Source organism: Sorex fumeus, unplaced genomic scaffold, assembly GCF_029834395.1.
Source record: "Sorex fumeus unplaced genomic scaffold, SorFum_2.1 ptg000042l, whole genome shotgun sequence".
NCBI classification, from domain to species: domain Eukaryota; kingdom Metazoa; phylum Chordata; class Mammalia; order Eulipotyphla; family Soricidae; genus Sorex; species Sorex fumeus.
In genome coordinates, this window is record NW_026606099.1 from 2079370 (window position 1) to 2100703 (window position 21334).

Consider the following 21334-nt stretch of genomic DNA (forward strand, 5'->3'; position numbering starts at 1 on the left):
ACGCACAGGGGTTACTCCTGGCTCTGAACTCAGGAGTCACCCCTGGTAGTGCTCGGGGGACCATATGGGAAGCTTGTGGGAAGCCAAGAGCCCTCTCATAGACCCTGGCCATGGTTCCCATGTTAGGAACTGCTTGGGACAGACATTGGTGACAGTCTCCCAGGGCTTCCTGACCTCAGCGGATGCCTGATCTATAGCCACATAACATCAGGCTGACAGTTATCTTATCTGGCCTTATCTATAGTAACCTCCAGGATGCATCTACTGCCCTAAGACCCTTTGATATACAAATGTAAAGCTCAGGATGCACCTACTGCCATAAGATCCTTTTGATGTACAAATGTTTACCTTGAATGTTAGGTAAAGCTCTTGTTGCTGACCTTACCATGTATGGCTATATTGCCTCTGCTCCTGACTGGGCTGCCCCAGACCCTATATAAACAGCCTGTAGCCCCCAATAAAGTGCTGTCCCTTTTTCTCTCTGTTTCTAAACAGTACTCTGTCTCTTGTGTCTTGTGTTCATTCGGTCAGTCCTTCCCTGCACCTACGGACCCTAGGGCCACCTCTGCGGGCCGGAGAGTGGTTTTGCGGGCCCTCCACAACTGGCGCCCATGCGGGGCGGTGTCTGGGAGATGACCGCCGAACTCCCCTTCAGGAAGTGGTGGCCACCAGGACGCATGGAAAGGTAAGTGCAGGCCTAATCAAAAATCCCCGTCTCGTTCGAGGCCGAGTAGGCAGATCCCCGTCTTGTTCGAGGCCGAGTGGGTACTAACCCCTGCCTCGTTATAGAGGTCGACGGGGCGGCATCAGGGGAGAATTGAGTGTTCAGTCTCATATGAGGTATATGAGACGGTCACTGGGTTGGATAAGGCCCCCCTGCGCTCCTTTGTCGTGTCCTTTGTGGAATGTGTGTGTGAGTGAATGAGCAGTCAGGGGCGTCCTCGCCTCTGATTCGATTCTGTGGTTCCACAGCTGGGCACCCTTAAGGTCCCCGAAAAGGCTACGGAATCCGGTTGGGCTGCCTGCGGTTCCATGGGAAACATATGGTCTATGATGGTGCTGACTTAGTCGTCGGCCGCAAGTCACCTTTGGCTGATTCCCACTGGCCAAGCAAGCACCTGAGTGGGCCCCTTTGTCTGGCCTCCCCCGTGTCTCGTGTCTGTTTCTCCCAGGTATTCATGCGGGGGACAGCCTTCCAGTGACCCATCTCCTGTCTCGTCTCTCTTTATGTCTTGTCTGCCTTCTATTCCTTTCATCTGTCTTACTCCCTCTCTCCTTCCTATATTTCTCATTTTTCATATTCGTGTGTATCTGTATCTTTGAACGCTGTTTTTCCTGACCTCCGAAAATGAGTCAGAGTTTAAGCAAGAAGGAATTGTTTATTCGTGAGCGCCTCCTGGGGGGAGACGACACTGATAACAACTTTATTCGCCACCTAGCCTATGAAAATGCTAATTCTGTCTGCCAGGGTGTCCTTCGTCCTCACAAATGGGGCAAGACCCCCTCTGACTACCTCCGCCTGTGCGCCGATGTAGACCCGGCCTCTCACAAAATGGGACTGGCTTTTGGGGCGGCTTTTAAAAGTTTGACCAATACTCCCATGACCTCTCCGGCTCCGGCCAACCCTAGAATCTGCTTTGGCTGCAACAAGCCTGGTCATTTCTGGCGCCACTGCCCAGAGTGGGGGAGGGCGCGGGTGCCCCTTACAATATGCCCCAAGTGTAAGGACGGGTACCATTGGGCATCAGACTGCCAGGTTGGAGTTGCCTCTCACCCGGGAAACTTGTCGCGGGGCCGGCCCCAGGACCCTGTAATGCAGCAGGCAGCTGGGGCACTCCCCTTTCTTCCCCCTCAATCCCTGCCTCCTCCGGCCATTGTTCTGCCTCAGGTTTCGAGTCCCTCCTGCGCGCCATCCCAGGCAGCTCCAAATTGAACCTCCGTACCACTTTCCCCACAACCCTGACCCAGGCGCAGGAACCTCAGCCCATCCCAGCCAATTTCCAAGGGCCCCTGCCTGCTGGAATAGTTGGCCTCATTATCGGTAGGGGGCATCTTATATTGGAGGGATTCCAGGTCCTCCCCGGCACTATAGATGATACTCTCACTGGCCAGCTTAGCATTATGGCTGTGACTACGTCCTCATTTCTGAGTATAGATCTGGGTGCCCGCATTGCTGAATTGCTCCTTATCCCACCCAGCGCCGCCCCTGGCACCACCGGCCCCCTGCCACCGGGGGTGTTCTGGGCTCAGGTTATACAGGAGTGTAAGCCACTCCTGACCCTCACCATCTTAGGCAGATCTTTTACCGGCCTTATAGATACTGGAGCTGATACTACTATCATTATTACCAGGGACTGGCCGCCAGAATGTCCAATCTCCCCCTCTTTAACACACCTACAGGAGATTGGCCATTCAAAAAATCCGATGTTGAGCTCAGCTGAGCTCAAGTGGCGGACCCCCGAAGGAAAGGAAGGCCACGTCCGCCCCTAGGTCCTCCCTGACCTGCCTGTTAATCTGTGGGGAAGGGACGTCCTGTCCCAAATGGACCTGATCCTAGTAGATACCAAAGGCCTAGATCTCTTACTTCAGCAGGGCTACCTTCCCGGCCAAGGTCTGGTAAGGCACTCCCAGGGCCTCACTGAACCCGTGATGCCTTCGGCCTCTGTGGGACGACTAGGATTGGGAAATTTACCATAATGGCCGTTGACTTGTCTGTACCCCACACGGATAAGATCATCTGGCGATCAGATGACCCTGTGTGGGTAGATCAATGGCCTCTATCCTCAGAAAAACTGGCCGCAGCAGAGGCGCTAGTGCAGGAGCAGCTCGCTGCTAGACACATAGAACCGACCAATTCCCCCTGGAACACGCCCATTTTGGGGAAGTGGCGCCTGCTCCAAGATCTGAGGGCAGTAAACAAGACCATGGTGGTCTTTGGAGCATTACAGCCTGGCTTGCCATCCCCCGTAGCCATCCCCGCCCTATGGCACAAGATCGTTATTGACCTAAAGGACTGTTTTTTCTCGATCCCCCTCCACCCTGCTGATCGCCCTCGATTTGCCTTCAGTGTTCCGGTTACAAATTTCAGAGGTCCGATGAAACGCTTTCAATGGAAGGTGCTGCCTCAGGGAATGGCCAACAGCCCCACCTTGTGTCAAAAGTTTGTTGCCAGTGTTCTGGCCCCGGTTAGGGAACGATGGCCGGATCTTTACATCGTCCATTATATGGACAATATCCTGTTTGCTGGCCCACACTCAGATGAAGTTATGCATTGCTGCGGACATATGATTGACACCCTGACTCATGCGGGGTTTTCCATAGCTCAAGATAAAATTCAGATGAGTGACCCCTTCTCCTTCCTAGGCTTTCAGATCTACCGGTCCAGGGTCAGAGTCCAAAAGGCTCAGCTCATGACTTGCAAATTGAGAACTTTAAACGACTTTCAGCAGCTGCTAGGCAATATTAACTGGCTCCGACCCTGCCTTAAACTGACACAGGATGACCTCAAGCCCCTATTTGACACTCTTTGGGGTGACCCGGATCCTAGTTCCCCCCGTACACTCACGGATGACGCCCGACGAGCCCTTGCCCTTGTAGAGGCGCCATTGATGAACAGTTCACTGTTGCCCTGGACTCTGAGCTCCCCTTTTCTCTGATAATTTTTGCGACCCCACACTCTCCTACAGGTCTTGTTTGGCAGACCCATCCCATTATCTGGTTGTCTCTACCCTTGACTCCCAAATGAGTCCTCACTCCCTATTACTTCCTTGTTTCCTCATTGATTAGACTAGGGAGGGAATATTGCAGAAAACATTTCGGTTTGGAGCCGACCACCATCATTCAGCCCTACGACTGGGACCAGGTAAACTGGCTACTCCAGAATTCCGATGACTGGCCCATAGCCTGTGTCTCCTTCGAGGGACTCATAGATAATCATTACCCTCCAGACAGACTGATTCAATTCTGCAAGATCCACAGATGGATTTTCCCCACTGTCACTAGCAATAACCCCATCCCCGGGGCTCCCACTGTCTTCACTGATGGATCTTCTAGTGGTTTGGCAGCGTACGTGCACCGAGAGAACATTGCCTCTTCTCTCACGGACTATACATCTGCCCAATTGGTGGAGCTGTCAGCCGTTTGTAAAGTTTTTCAAGACTTCCCCCAGACAGCCTTTAATCTATACACAGATAGTGCCTATGTAGCCTTTTCTGTCCCGCTCCTTGAAACTGTCAGCTAGATTAAGGAATCCTCTCAAGGACCAATTTGTTCTTACAGACCCAACAGTGCATCCGCTCTCGCTGTCTCCCCTTTTTCATAGGCCATCTGAGAGCCCATTCCGGGCTCCCCGGCCCACTATCTGAAGGCAACGACAGGGCTGATCAGACTACTCAGCTGATTGCAGCCTCTATTGCCAGTCCAGACCCCGTATCAGAGGCCACTAAAAGGCTCATGCACTTCATCACCTTAATGCTAATACTTTAAGAATGATGTTTAAAATCTCTCAAGAGCAGGCCCAACAAATCGTAAAACAGTGCCAGTCTTGTATAACCTTTCTACCTACACCCCACCTGGGAGTTAATCCCAGGGGGCTGGTTTCTAATGCACTCTGGCAAATGGATGTTACTCATGTCTCTTCTTTTGGACGGTTTAGATATGTCCATGTGGTGATAGATACCTTTAGCGGGTATATATGTGCATCTGGTCAGACAGACGAGGCCTCTAAGAATGTTATCAGTCACGTCCTTTACTGCCTATCTTTCCTGGGGAAGCCGCAGTGCATCAAGATGGACAATGGCCTAGGTTATACAGGGAAGAGTTTCCAGGACTTTTGTAAGAAGCTCCAAATTCAGCATACCACTGGAATTCCCTACAACCCACAAGGCCAGGGCATTGTGGAAAGAGCCCACTCTACTCTTAAAATGTATATCTCCAAATTGATAAAGTAGAGACCTATATGTTGCCTCTAGCTCTCCTAAGACGCTGTTGTCCCATGTACAGTTTGTGCTCAACTTCCTAAGTCTGGACAAGGATGGCCGTAGCGCTGCAGATCGTTTCTGGCACTCTGACTCGAAAAACTCCTATGCTATGGTTAGATGGAAAGATCCTCTTACTGCACAGTGGCACGGCCCGGACCCAGTCCTGATTTGGGGTCGGGGGCACGCCTGTATTTATGACACTCATGCTGACGTAGCATGTTGGCTCCCGGAAAGAATGGTCAGACTCATTGATCGAGTAATGCCTTCCAGGGTTCCAGTCAACCCTGAGAATACTTCTCCTTCCTCCACAGATGCTGCTGAACCAAGCCCCGGTGAATTTCCTGATGGTCCTGCTGCTGCTGTTTCTTTGGCCTCAGAGAACCCTGGAAGTACTCCAGGAAAACCACAAGCCAACGTTCATCTGCTGGGAAGTCTCGCTCCAGACATTTAGGTCCTACATTCCCAAACGAGGCCTTTACCCTCCTTTTGTCACCCAACGCAAGTGTGCCCTTCAAACCCTTTCCTGGTTCCCTGACTTAGATGTCGACTTTTGTCAAGGGTTTTATAATTACACTCGTACCCTAATGACTGCTGCCTGGGTAAAAAAACCTTGGATATGCACTCAAGACCCTTGGTGTAAGATTCATTGGCAACACGCCCATCACTATTGTCCAAGGTCTCCTTCGAGGGCAGGTTGTGTGGCCTCTCAGATTACTTCTGCAAAAAGCCAGGATGCGTCACTTCCCTTCCAAAAGCAGGGTCGCATAATCTCCTGCTACCCCCGGATGTTGTCTCCTTTTCCCACATCCTTGCCCCCTCTGGACAGTCTGGCTGTATTCCCCCTGTGGGAACTGAGGTTACCCACAGCGATCCTACTACTTGTCGTCTTCTTCGTGTTCAGTTTACTCCCTCTGCACGAGCCTTACCTGCCTCTCGCTGGACCAGGGAAGGTATGAGATGGGGAGCTTTACAGCTCGGGAAGTTTGTCAAGAACCTGCGCCCTCCTTGTTCCATTACCTGACCTCTACCAAGTACCCATTTGGGTTTTTTGTGAGCATACGTCATGTCTTTGACTCTCCCACGTATCCTCCTCCTTCTTTTGCTTCCTCTCACTTGCCCACTCCACCCCCATCCCTTTTGCCTTCACGACCGGCTGTAATCACAGATCTGCCTGAGCAGTGGATGGACCACCCCCCTACCACCTTTCCTCCTTTTGACTCTTGGCCCACAATCTTTACCCCTTGAGTACCTGGCCGTGCACCTCCACCCGACCGGGAAACTCAAGAAAATGAGTCTCCATTAACTTGGGAGACTCATCCTGGGGACTCCCTTCACCTTTTGATCCAGGCATCTTTTGAATCCCTTAACCGTACCTCTCCTAATCTTATGCGCAGTTGTTGGCTGTGCCTCCAGCCCTCCCCTCCGTTTTTCGACCTCCTGGGCAATCCTCCCTTTATTCCATTTCCACCCGTCCCTCCCGCCTCTGGATGTCCGGTCTCTTTTCCTTTTCACTCCAGGATATCACAGATCAAGGATTCTGCCTCGGCTCCTCCCCGCCTGCGTGTTTCGATCTCGCTGCCCATTGCAGCTCTCACGTTCCCAATCCATCTCTTCAGCCTGAACAATGGGTGCTCCCCACCCAGGGAGCCTGGCGGCTGTGCCTCCAAGCCGGCCTTGTGCCTCACCTCGCCGGCTCTGCCTTCGATCCCTCCCTGGATTTTTGTGTTTCTGTGGTGGTTCTGCCTCGTGTTATATACCACCCCCAGGACGTCGTCCTGGACGCCTGGGCCAGTTGTGGAACCCTCCACCGTGATCGTCGTGATCCCTTTACTGCAATCTCCATTGCCTTGGCTCTTGCGGGCGCTGGCACGGGCGTTGCCGCCTTGGTTACCCAGCACTCTGCCCTGACCTCACTGCATGCTGCCGTGGACGCTGACCTGGTGCGCCTTGAACGCTCCATTGCTCATCTGGAGGAATCTTTCAGCTCCCTGTCTGAAGTCTAGCTTCAGAATCCCCGAGGCCTCAATCTCCTCTTCCTAAAAGAGGGGGAACTTTGTGCTGCCCTGGGGGAGGAATGCTGTTTTTATGTCAATCATAGCGGTGTCATAAGGGACTCCATGCGTGACTTGCGAGAGGGCCTGGAGCAAAGGCATCGCTAACGAGAACCCTCCTCCTTTGGCTGGAGTTTCCATACCTTACTTCCATATTTTTTACCACTTTTAGGCCCCCTATCAGCAATCTTGTTGTTAGTAACCATTGGCCCTTGTATAATCAATCGCCTGCTCTCCTTCATTAGACAACAGATTGCCACAATATCCACGACCCCCATCCAGGTGCACTATCATCGCCTGACTATGGAAGATGCTAGGCAGGCCTCCGCTGGGTCAGTTGAGCTTCCCCCGCTGGTCTATGGAATGGACCTTCCCATCGCGGGAGTAGTGGCAGCAGACCCGCTCCTTGTGCCCCCTTTTTTTTCTTTTTGGAGCCCGTCAGTTGCAAGGCAAAGCACTGCAAGGGATGGCCCTGTGGCCAGTTTCCGACTTTCTGAGAGGCATGCTGGGTCTGCATGGAGGTTCCTCTGTTCCTGCCTTTTTCCACAAATTCCCTTCTAGCAAGGAGAATTGAGGGATGGGCATCTCATCCTCCCCTCCACAAAACAGAGGTATTTTGCAATCTCAGGGGGACCCAGCCAATATCTCCCTGAACGAGGCTGTTGTATAATATCGAAGGGGGAGATGTGGGAAGCCAAGAGCCCTCTCATAGACCCTGGCCGTGGTTCCCATGTTAGGAACTGCTTGGGACAGACATTGGTCTCCCAGGGCTTCCTGACCTCAGCGGATGCCTGATCTATAGCCACATAACATCAGGCTGACAGTTATCTTATCTGGCCTTACCTATAGTAACCTCCAGGATGCATCTACTGCCCTAAGGCCCTTTGATATACAAATGTAAAGCTCAGGATGCACCTACTGCCATAAGACCCTTTTGATGTACAAATGTTTACCTTGAATGTTAGGTAAAGCTCTTGTTGCTGACCTTACCATGTATGGCTATATTGCCTCTGCTCCTGACTGGGCTGCCCCAGACCCTATATAAACAGCCTGTAGCCCCCAATAAAGTGCTGTCCCTTTTTCTCTCTGTTTCTAAACAGTACTCTGTCTCTTGTGTCTTGTGTTCATTTGGTCGGTCCTTCCGTGCACCTATGGATCCTAGGGTCACCTCCGCGGGCCGGAGAGTGGTTTTGCGGGCCCTCCGCAGATGCTGGGAATCGAACTCGGGTCAGCCGCGTGCAAGGCAAACGCCCTACCGGCTGTGCTATCACTCCAGCCCCTCTAAGAGATTTTTTGAATGAATTATTTAAGGTTTTATATGCATGGTATTACATCATCTGCAAGTAATGTTAATTTAGACTCTTCCAATTTGGGTACCTTTGATTTCTTTTCCTTGTATTTAATTTCTTTGTCAAAAACTTCCAGAAGTATACTGAATAATAGTGAAGAATGTGAACATTTCTTCCATGTGCCTGACCTCAGAGAAAAGGATTTCAGTTTTTAACTATTAAATTTGGCCATGATTGTATAGTGATTAGTACTCTGCAATGTCAATATGCTTGATGTTGGTTTGTTACATATGGATTTCACTATCTTGAGGTATCTCCCTTCTATTACTATTTGTTGATTTTGTTTATTATGAATAGATGTTAAATATTGTCAAAAGCTTTCTCTGCATCTATTAATATAACCTTATGATTTTAATCTTTTTATTGATATAGTATATACTCAGATAAGTGAAATATCATTTAGAGCCCAGAGATAACCCCTTACATGTACAATTAATTTATAAAAAAAGAAATAATTAACATAAATTGGAGGAAGAAGCAAATGATACCAGGAAACTGATTATCAATATGCCAAAGAAAAAATCAGACTACTATAATATCAGACACAAAAGTTAATTTAAAAAATAGATTAAATATTTTTCTGACCTGATTCCACAAAATACATTGAAGAAAACAAAGGCAAAAACATCCTAGTGATTGGGAGAGAATATTTACATATGATCGATCAAAAAAGAAAAAGCTTATATCTAATGTTTACAGGCAAATGAAAAACCAACAATTACAACAGAAAAACAACTTCATCAACAAGCTATAGTGACACAGCTAAGTGAATACTATGTTAAAGAAGACATAAAAATGATCAATCAACCATAAGAAAATCTCCATCTTCATGAATATCATGGAATTCAAATAAAAACAATCGTGAGTAATCAACTAGGAAAAATGTTCTATATGGGGAAAAAAACCCAGACAAATAATGATGGAGGGTGTTGGACACTTTGCAGTGGGGGTGTGCATTAACTTTGTACATCAGTAACATAAGTGTTAACGCTATATAATTACATTAACTAAACATAAAACAGACAAACAAAACCAAGATGACAGTAAAAACAGTGCCGGCAGGAATATGGTGATAAAGGAGTCCTCATTTACTGTTTGTAGGAATGTAAACTGCTTCAGTCTCTTGGGAAACAGATATCGATATTTCTCAAAATAGTAAAAATAGATAGACTATATGATTCAGCAAATCCACTCCTATGTATTCCCAAAACGCACAAAAAAATCAGATAAAAATATGTACATTGTAGTGCTGTTAATAGTAGCAATGATCTGGAAACAACACAGTCCTGGTATTTATCTCAACTATTCTTGTGTGTTCGTCTCCCCTTCTGTTACTTTATATTTTCCAGATGAGTGGAGTCTTTCTATGTCTGTCCCTCTCTTTCTGACTCATTTCACTTAGCATGATACTTTCCATATAGAACCACTTGTTTGCAAATTTCATGACCTCATCCTTTCTAACTGCTGCATAGTATTCCATTGTGTAGATGTACCAAAGTTTCTTTAACCAGTCATCTGTTCTTGGGCACTTGGGTCAACCCCATTAAAAATGGGGTGGCAAAATGAACAGAAACTTTATCAAAGAAGAAATTCAAATGGCTAAAAGGCACATGATAAAATGCTCTACATCACTAATCATCAGGGAGATGCAGATCAAAACTACAATGAGATATCATCTCATACCACAGAGACTGGCCCAAATCCAAAAGAACAAAAGCAACCAGTGTTGGTGCGGATGTGGTGAGAAAGGGGCCCTCCTTCACTGCTGGTGGGAATGCTGACTGGCTCAGCCCTTTTGGAAAACAGTATGGACGCTTCTCAAAAAATTAGAAATTGATCTCCCATTTGATCCAGCAATACCACTCCTTGGAATATATCTCAGAGAGGCAAAAAAGTATAGTCAAAATGACATCTGCACTTGTATGTTCATTGCTGCACTGTTCACAATAGCCAAAATCTGGAAAAAATCCCCTGTCAACTCTTGCTCAATCTGAGATTCCTTTTCACTGTCAATACATGAATATAATTTCCTTTAGCATATTACTTAAAATTTCAATGTACTTAAACACAATACTTTGAAAATTATTGTATTTCTCTCTAACTTTATGGACCTTGATCACGATCACGATCACGATCATCCTGCTGTTCGTCAATTGCCTCGAGCAGGCACCAGTAACGTCTCCTTCGTCCTAGCCCTGAGATTTTAAAGTGCCATATTCAAGACTCTTTCAGGGCTAGGAGAATGAGACCCATCATTGTTACTGGTATTTGGCATATTGGGTATGCCATGGGGAGTTTGCCAGACTCTGCCGTGTGGGCGGGTTACATTCAGTAGCCTGCCAGGTGGACCTTGATAATAAGGTTTTATCATTTGTCTAAAAGTTACTCTATGTGAATAACTTGTACATATCTTGCATACATCTTTTACATAAGAGTAGATCTATTCTCTGCTGTATTATATTCTCTTTAAATGAATTGGATAATGTTTTCTTTCTTATATATTATTATCTTATTTAAACAATGTTTTACTAACTCTTCAATGAACAATAAATATCTTTTTATTTGCCTTCTTACCTTTCGCTTTAAATTCATATCTGTCTATTGTCATCAAATTTCACCTTACAAGTGATATGCCCAGTAAAGTCAAAAGTAAAAGTAAATTGTCTCAATTATTTATTTATTTAATATATTTTTTAATGAACCACTGTGAGAGACAGATACAGACTTACAAACTTTTGTGATTACTTTTCAGTTATACAATGATCGAGTACCCATCCCTTCGTTAGTGCCTATTCTCCATCAGTTTCTTTTTATAGGATTCATTTATTGCTCTGTAGTAGCATTTACTGTTTGATTATATCTAATGTTTTAATGTACCATGATACGAGATTGATGGGCTCTAGAAACTTTGAATCATGTTTTTCATATTTCTAAGTACCCAGCATATCATTTTAACCATAGTAGATACGATGAATGTAGCTACTATATGTAGATACAATTAATTAAAATATTGAACATTTTTATTAAGATAAATTATGCTTTTTATAACTTTATAATTTTCTTAACTGTGTTCTTAAAAGCTTGTTTTACTTGTTTATTTCTTAGTGTATAAATAAATGGGTTCAATAAAGGGCTAACTGAAGTCATGAGCAGAGATATTTCCTTATCAAAGTTACCTGTATTTTTGGGTGATGGGTTAAGGTATAAAAAGATGCAGCTTCCATAAGAGAGGGAGATGACAATCATGTGAGAGGAACAAGTGGAAAATGCCTTCTTCCTTTGCTGAGCAGAAGGAATCTTCAGAATTGTTTTGATAATGTACGTGTAAGAAAGTATCACCAGTCCCAGGGTTACCACTAGAGTCAAAACCGCCAAGATATTGACTATCAGTTCTAAGAGGCTTGTGTCTGAGCAGGCAATCTTAAGGAAGGGTCTAAAGTCACAGTAATATTGATTCAGAACATTGGAGCCACAGAAATCTATTTGCATCACCAGGACAAATGGGGGCAAGATAGATAAGAGTCCCCCCAGCCAGGAGCAGAAAACAAGTTGAAAGCAGACTCTACTGTTCATGATATTCAGGTAATGTAGGGGTTTGCAAATGGCAACATAACGGTCATAGGACATAGAAGCCAGGAGGTAAAACTCTGTTCCCCCAAGTAATATAGCAAAAAAGTACTGGGTCAAGCAATTAGCAAAGCTGATGACTTTAAGTCCTGTTACTAAACTGGTTAGAAGTCTAGGCATAAAAATGGAGGTGAAGGAAACTTCTAAGAAGGAGAAATTTCTAAGAAAGAAGTACATGGGAGTCTTGAGATGGGGGTCTACTAGAGTTAGTACGATGATAGTCAGATTACCTAGAGCACTTAGCAGATAGGCCAGCAACAGAAAGATGAAGATCATTACCTGAAGCTCAGGTTGATCTGTGAGGCCCAGCAAGATAAACTCGGTCAATGTGGTTCTGTTTTTCATTGTTGAGCATCAGTAGATCTGAAAGAAAAAGGGAAAGTCAGTGATGAAAAATGAAAGAAATTTCAAAATAGGAGAAACTAAGTTAGTTTTAGCTAAGAGAATCAAATAACCTTTCATGCAATTGTCTCAACAAGTGTCTAATTGGATTAGCTTGCTCTTCAAAAGCCTCCTATCTCCCATGAAAATGACCTTATTCATAAAACTTTTGCAATTTTACCTTAGGTTGACTGCATTCTTAGCTAAAGTGCACCATAAAAGAATGATTCTATATGTTCCTGCAATTTCTTTTAAAGTATTAGTAAATTTGCTACATTAAAATCTTTTTGTTTGACTTCAGCTAATTCTTTCACTTATTATTTGGGGAAATGCTTCTTTTTTGTTCATCTTTTTCTCTTCTTTTAGCATTCCCCCTCATATAAGTTCTCGTGCTTTACTATGTCTGTAACTGACTCTCATATTCTTCATAGTCTCGGTCCCTATTTTCCTCTTTAAACAATCTTTGGAAATTCTCCTAACAAACATAATGCTACCATCCAAATGCAAAGTTTAGGGGCTGGAGAGATAGCACAGCGGGTAGGGCATTTGCCTAGCATGCGGCTGACCCAGGTTCTAGTTCCAGCATCCCATATGGTCCCCTGAGCACTGCCAGGAGTAACTCCTGAGTGCAGAGCCAGGAGTAACCCCTGTGCATCGCCAGGTGTGACCCAAAAAGCAAAACAAAAAAAAAAGCAAAATTTATTGTTTTGTTACACCCTCATTCTTTCCAGATTAGTATCTATATTGATTTTAATATTCTGAGGGTGCTACTTGAGGATTTTGTGATTTATATTGCAGATCTTTCCCCATAAAAATGTCCCAACCATCACTAACTAATATTAATAAGCAGTAAGACTTGAGCTTCTCGATCATAAACAGTATCTTTTTGGCATTGTTTTGACATATTTTACTTAGGAGACATATTTGAGCAACAACAAGACACATCTCTAGAAGGTTTTGCTCAGATGTGAGGATTCCTAAATAGTATTTAGGTAGGCTATCACATCAAAATTTTGTGCTTTCACTATTATTAGGACATTGCGAAGTGGAAATTGCTAGCAGTGTTGATTATAGTTGTCTTTTGGATGAGGTTAATTATTGGTTCACAGGGAAGATAACTTTGATTTATTTTATTTATAATACACACATACGCACATATATGTACACACACACACACACACACACACACATATATATATATATGGTATATTAGGCACATTTAGCCTGATCTAATGAAGAAGATTACTGTGACAAAGTCCTATTAAGGAATCCTCTAATGAACATGCAAAGCGTTTTGGAAGAACTGCAATCAGAAGATCCATGACTGAGATAGTTTGATAAAAAAAAAAAAAGTTCACTTTTGATCAGATAAAGTGTTCTGGGATCACTTAAGGTAGGCTAATCTATTATATGTTAAGTATATTAAATGCATTTCTGACAGAATATTTTCATTCTAGGATGGGTTTGTTGGGGCATCACCCTATTAGAAGTTGAGGAAGACATGTACTCTCAAGTGTCATTTATGATCTTCCCATCAAAGCTATATGAGATTTTGAGAATTTTCTCAGCGCCTGTCACTTTCTGGTTGTACTCACGTGTGCTTGTTACCCGCAGCATTACATTTTTCTTCCAGAACTTCATAAAGATACAGTTTAAGTTTTTGTGTCTACATAACAATATCAAGGATTTTGGAAACAAGAGAAAATTTTAAAACTCCTCATAATCTTATTGACTGTGTTGTTTATTCACTTGATTCTAAAAGATGAATCAGAGGTGAGAGGTAATATGCACATATGCAAGCAGATAAATAGTATAAAGCTAAATATTTGTCTACATGTTATCAGACCACAGTTTGCCATGCCTATTTTCGGGGAGGAAGACCCAATCTTAAGAGGCTCAACTAAATTAAATTTTTAAATTATTTTTTAATTATTATTTTTTAAATCCAAATAATTCAATAATTAAATCTTAGTTCCTGAGCAATAGAATTCTTCTTACTTTAGGAGCTAAAAAGCAAACAGAAAATTTAGAAAGTAGTAGTGTAGAATAAAGAGTAAACTTCTCAGTCTGAGAAACTATTTTTTTTTTGTCTAAAATTAGTTAGATTGTAGGGCTAAGAAGCTAGGACTCTTATTTGCAGATATAGTGTTAACTAGGGTGACCTGTGACTCAGATTTTATTTACTTTGAAAGAAAGCACATGGGAATCAACTAGATAAAAATGCCCTATGGATTTAAGTTCATAAGGTACTAATGAATACCAATATCAATTGTTAACAATTGGGCAAGATGTGAAACATGTCAGAAGTTCCAGGAAAACTGTTAAAATTGCAATAATAAAATCAGCTGCAGCCCAGGAGATTGAGAATGTGGGGCAAGATCTCTGTAGGTGTTAGAAATTGATCATCAATGAAATCAATCATTGAAGCAATTTTAGAATCAGTGAAGAGTTAAAATATATTTCATATATTATAATTCAAAATAATTTAATTTATATGAGTGGAAAACTCAAGTAGTACATACAAATTAATCAGAAGTCAAATTATTTCTTAAATAATGATAAATCTATTTACCACCAATCCCCAAATATAAAATACATTGTTTCATTTTTAGTTAAACTCTTTTTTGTTGTTCATTGATTGACATCATAAAATTAATTAAAAATACGACACTCAAAAACAGATAAAAGATGTGCTTAAAAACTTTGAAGAGAGATTTGAGTTCTCAAAAGTCACAAAAGATAAATTACTAGTAATTCTACCTATAAGAATGTTAACAGCAAGACTGGGAAGATCAATATGAATTATTAAAGGTAAAGGTAAGGTAAAGGCCCTCCCGTTGATCGTCGATTTGCTCGAGCGGGCCCAGTAACGTCTCCATTGGAGACTTTTGTTGTTACTGTGTCTGGCATATGGAATACTCTCGGTAGCTTGCCAGGCTCTCCGAGAGGGGCGGAGGAATCAAACTCGGGTCAGCCATGTTGGCCGCTTGTAAGGCGAACGCCCTACCCGCTGTGCTATCGCTCCAGCCCATAATGAATTATTAACACATATAAAATACTTTGTACTTTTTTAAATGCAGAAACCAAGCCTAATATGCAAAACATTACTTAAAACACCACAGAAATCTTTTGAACATGACAACATTTAATTTAATTTTACAAATGAGAAAGTGATAGACTATATTCCATATATTTATTAGTTTGTCACTTAAGTATATAGATTCTTATGCTTTTGAACCTTGTAAAAATGAGATTATCTTGTGTGAATTCTTTCCTGTCATAGTTCTTTTGTTATGTTTGAAATCATCTATGCTGTTGCTCATAGCTATGAAATTAATTTTCATGATATAATTATTCTTTACACAGTTGTTCATAATACAGTTGTTTAGGTATTTGGCATTAAATTTTTCCAAAACTAATCCCAACACCACTGTGACCTTCCCTCCATCAATGTCCCCAGTTTTCCACCCACCCCCAAGCCTGTCCCCTTAGAAAGCATAAACAAATTTATTTCATATTGTTTGTTACAACAAAATGACAAATGGAGCTATCAAAAAAAATAGATTGATAAGAATCAATTTGTGATAATTATTTGTCTCACAATGGTTGTTTCTAAAGTCATTGCCTCAGAATTTACTGCGTTTGTTGGCAGTAGCTGAAGCTTCTATATTTTCACTCAGTGAGTTTGATGGCCCTCTATACAACTTTCCCATAGAATTTGCTATGATTCTACTGGGCTCTTAGTACTGTGAAACATAGAAAATGTATCATACTGCTACATATGTGGCCACATATTCTAGGAGCTGTGGAGCTGATATTCAATTTGGTGGCGTGGTGACTTGATAAGGCTCAGTTGTAGAGCTGGGCCATTTCTGTGCTGGAGGATGCCATGTATGGAGGCTATTGCTGGGCCTTCTGGCAGAGAGCGTAATCAGTCTGCCCTTATTCAAAGGCCCCAGGGTTCTCAGACCAGAGACTGTTCACCAGGGATGGTTCAGCAGCTTGGCTTTTTTGTCCCCCTTCATTATCTTATTGTAAGAATTTTTTAATTTATTCAAGAGGAATAAATTAAAAATTTATTTCAGATAGGATTTTGCTTCATTTTGGGAAATTATGGAATGTACAACTATACTAACGTGTCTGAAATTTTTCAGGAGTGGATTTTCTGGATTATTGAACATGTATAATGTCTACATTACTGGGTACTTCAGTTTGTCATTACTAACTTATATGAGTTTTAAGGAGAACTCGAGATTCTAATGTGTTTTTCTTGATTATTAGTATATGTAAAGAATTTTCTAAAATATCTAATATAGCACTGTAGCACTGTCCTCCCATTATTCATTGATTTGCTTGAGTGGGCACCAGTAATGTCTCCATTGTGAGACTTGTTGTTACTGTTTTTGGCATATAGAATATGCCACGGGGAGCTTGTCAGGCTCTGACGTGCGGGTGGGATACTCTTGATAGCTTGCCAGGCTCTTCAAAAGGGACGGAGGAATCAAACCTGGGTTGGCCAATGTGTAAGGCAAACGCCCTACCTGCTGTGCTATTGCTCCAGCCCATATATTATGCTTTAATATAAAACATTTATAATATATTATCATTTAATATAATAATAATATTATAATAATGGCCATAGGTACTTTTTAATGAATAGGTACTTTTTAAAGTTCCGATTTATGTCTCCTCCCTGCCTTATTTCTTTATATAATATTATATAGATTATAATATTATAAATAATAATATTATTCTGTCTAATAATATTTATCTTACTAACATATAGTTTATTATGCAGTATTGTATAAATAAGTTTTGGTTTATATATGTTACAAATACGTTATACTGGTAATGTTCTTTTGTTTGCTTATTAATTTGTTTTTTATTGAGATAATTCTGCTTAACACAAATGTAAACCTTTTATAAAATTTTTATTTTTATAAAGTTGTTCGCAATATTTGATTGCATTTAATATTTGAACACCAGTTCTACCACCATTACACTTTCCCACCACCATATTTCCATCCTGAACCTCAACTCCTGCCCCCAAAGCTGAACTAATTTATTTTGTATTTCTTATTATGAATAATCTGCAAAAAATGAGACAAAAAAGATTTCTTAGAGGAAAGTGTGTAAGGATTGTTGTATTTAACCCAGGAGCCATTAAACCCTTTTATAAGAGATTAGTAACATGTTGTTGAAGCCTGAGTCTTTTGTGCTTAGATATATATCTGTATAAATATATTTCCCCCTAAGATTGGTTGCCTTCTACTTTGGACCACATCAAATGTGGTGTGCTACTCTTGATATACTAGTGATGTAAAGTATGAGATGTCCAGGAATAGATTCACTCCTGGGTGAGGCACATCCAAGCGTGTGGAAAATGGCTGTTGAGTTCTAGCGGAGGTTGAGTCCTGGAGGTTTTTGGCTGCAGGGGCTGGCTCCATTGGGGCAGGGAGGCTCTCTCACCCGCCTCCCTCTGGATTGTCCTGGATGAAACAGCATGGCATGGTGTCTGGCAGTATGTCTATGTCGTAGCATTCTGTGCTCTCTTTCAAAAGATTTATATTGAGTCTCTGGATCATGGCCAATAATGAGATTATATGGTGCCAGTGGCAGTTTGTGAGTGTGACTGTCAAAAATGTAAATCTTTTTATGTTTTGGGATTTAAATTTTTTTTTCTCATACTAGTAGCTCCTGTGGTAAGTGCTCAGGCCTCCTATATGCTAAGCATATGTCTAGTCCTTTGAACTATCTTTATAGATGATGTTAATTTGTTTTATGGGTACAGTGTTATCATGCCATGTCCACTATTGAAGCCAATATTCCTCCAATATATTCCACTGTATCCTTTCAAGCCCCTCCCCATCTCCCAACTTGGTAAGTATAGTTTTGTGGTTAGAGTCGAAGGATTTGTTTTCAATGGGCATTGCCTATTTTCTTCCTTTGTTTATAAGATATTTTTAAATTATTCATTTAATTATTCAATTTGTTTATGCTCTTGGCCCACATTCATTGGTGATCAGACAATATTCTTGGCAGTGTTCAAGGGACACATGTGGTGCTGAGGATAACTGGTATAAGTTTTATGCAAGGCAAGTACTTTAACTCCTGTACTATCTCTTTGGCATCTATCTAATAATTTTATAGGAGCCATATATTAGGGGACTACCAAGATTACATATGGCTATGTTTAGGCATTGCTCCTGGCAGGCACATGCACTTCCACCTGAGTTACATCTGTCTCCCATGTTTGCTTTTTCATGTATGTTGTTTTTTATGTTTATTTATTTTTATGACAGGAAGACTGGTCCATAAATGAAAGCTTGCCAAGTGAAAGGGCGGGTGAGGGACAGTTAGGGTGTTCTAAGTGACCATGATGACAATGATAGTTGCAATGACAATGCAAATAATCCAAGTGTCCAACAGCAGACAAGAAATACAGAAAAGGTGTCAATCATACAACTAAATATACACAGCTCTACTCTGGACAAGATCTGAGTGCTGAGAGTAGGCAAAGGGATACACATGATTACCTATCAGTGCCTGTATTGCAAATTAGAATACTTATAAGGAAGAGAAAAAGAAGAAAAGTGAAGGCAGGCCGAGGTGGGGGGTGGGTGGTTGTGGGTGGGAAACTGGGGATAGTGGTGGTGGAAAGTGTACACTGCTGAAAAGTTGGATATTAGAACATTGTATGACTGAAATTCAATTGTGAACAACTTTGTAACTATGTATCTTATGATGGGAATCCAATAAAAATTATTTTTAATGAAAAAGATGCTGATTTCAATGCAGACAAGCATGTTTGTTGTTGTTGTATATAACATAAGGTCTTCCTTTCTCAAGTTCATGAATATATTAATAAATTTTTTTTATTTTTTAAATCTTTTTTGATATAGTGACTCTAAGTGGTATGATGTGAGTGTACAGAGAAAAAGAAATCCTCATTTGGTTGGTGGGAATGTAAGCACTTCATTATCTGTGGAGAGCAGTATGGGACCCTCCTTCACTGCTGGTGGGAATGACGACTGGTTCAGCCCTTTTGGAAAACAGTATGGACGATTCTCAAAAAATTAGAAATTGAGCTCCCATTTGACCCAGCAATGCCACTCCTGGGAATATATTCCAGAGAGGCAAAAAAGTATAGTCCAAGTGACATCTGCACTTGTTCGTTCAATGCAGCACTCTCTACAATAGCCAGAATCTGGAAAAAAAAAACGTAAGTGCCCAAAAACAGATGACTGGTTAAAGAAACTTTGGTACATCTACACAATGCAGTACTATGTAGCTGTTAGAAAAGATGAAGTCATGAAATTTACATACAAGTGGTACTACATGGAAAGTATCATGTTAAGTGAAATGAGTCAGTATGAAAGGGACAGACATAGAAAGATTGCATTCATCTGGGGAACATAAAGTAACAAAATAGGAGACTAACACCCAAGAGTGGCCGAGATTAGTACCAGGAGGTTTTCTCCATGACTTGGAGGCAAACCACACACACTAGGGGAAAAGGGAGCTCAGATAGAGAAGGGAGCACCAAATAAAGGGCGTTGGGAAGATCCTCCCAGGATGGGAGAAGCATGCTGAAAGTAGACTATAGACCAAACATGATTGCCACTCAATGCCTCTTTTGCAAACCACAACACCCAAAAGGAGAGAGAGAACAGAGAGGAATGCCCTTCCACAGAGGTAGGGTGGGATGGGGATGATGGGGGGTGGGAGGGATACTGGAACCCGTGGTGGTTGGAAAGTGGGCACTGGTGGGCTGGAGCGATAGCACAGCAGTAGGGCCTTTGCCTTGCACGCAGCCAACGTGGCCAACCCGAGTTCAATTCCTCTGCCCCTCTCGGAGAGCCCGGCAAGCTACCGAGAGTATCTCGCTCGCACGGCAGAGCCTGACAAGCTCCCTGTGACGTATTCGATATGCCAAACACAGTAACAACAAAGTCTCCAATGGAGACGTTACTGGGCCCGCTCGAGCAAATCGATGATCAACGGGAGGGCCTTTACTTTACTTTGCTATAATTGAAATCCAAGGACAAAAATTTGTAAGTCTACAACTGTACCTCATGGTGTTCCACTAGTGAAAATTAAATAAATAAATAAAATTGAAAAAAAAAAGAGATACTCTCGGTAGCTTGCTGGGCTCTCTGAGAGGGCAGAGGAATTGAACCCGGGTCAGCCCAGTCATCTACGTGCAAGGCCCTACCCACTGTGCTATCGCTCCATCCCAATAAATAAAATAAATAAATAAAAAGAAAAAAGAAAAAAAGAAAAAAATTAAAACTACTATATGATCCTGCAAAACACTATTTTGAAAACATAGCCAAAAATGTAAATAATCCAAATGTCCATCAGCAGGCAAGCAATACAGAAAATATATCATGCATACAACTAAATATACTCAGCTATAATCAAATATGAACTCTTTTGCTACAACATGGATAGAACAAGAGAGTGTCTGGCTAAGTGAACAAAGGCAGAAGTAAAAGACCAGAACAAGATGATCCCATTCACCTGTGGTCAATAAAGAGCAAAAAAAATCACTCAGTGCCTTGGTGGAGGGATGGGTATTTGATCTTTGTATAATTGAAACGCAAGCACAAAAATTTGTAAGTCTACAACTGTACCACATGGTGTTTCACTAATAAATTTTTTTGAAAAATCACTCAGTGCCAATGAAAATGAACCTTAGACTATAAATTTACAAAGGAGACTAACATGCTAGAGATAGTGAGCTGAAAAGGTCTGATGTATTGTGCTGGAGCAATGTTAGGGCCTTGGTGATAGATTTGGAATGATAACACTGTGTCCTTAAATGCAGACATTGAAAATCATAATTGCAAGCATATAAACTCTTATACACTCAACAGAGATAAATTAAAATATTATTTTTGCCTTTCAAGTTATACATTTATGTTTATAATACATCTGGCATTGT

The 21334-nt window shown here is 42.2% G+C and overlaps 1 protein-coding gene across 1 annotated transcript; it reads right to left on the reverse strand.

Annotated features, from left to right (window-relative positions):
* Positions 1-11421: 11421 nt before the first annotated feature.
* On the reverse strand, positions 11422-12351 carry LOC130029340 (olfactory receptor 6C4-like). The gene has a single exon (XM_056120278.1). It carries the CDS (start codon positions 12349-12351, stop codon positions 11422-11424), a length of 930 nt encoding a protein of 309 aa, XP_055976253.1.
* Between the last annotated feature and the right edge of the window lie 8983 nt (positions 12352-21334).

What these genes read in the sequence shown, in the direction of transcription:
- LOC130029340 (XM_056120278.1), bottom strand. Translation starts at nt 12,351, where the DNA reads ATGAAAAACAGAACCACATTGACCGAGTTTATCTTGCTGGGCCTCACA.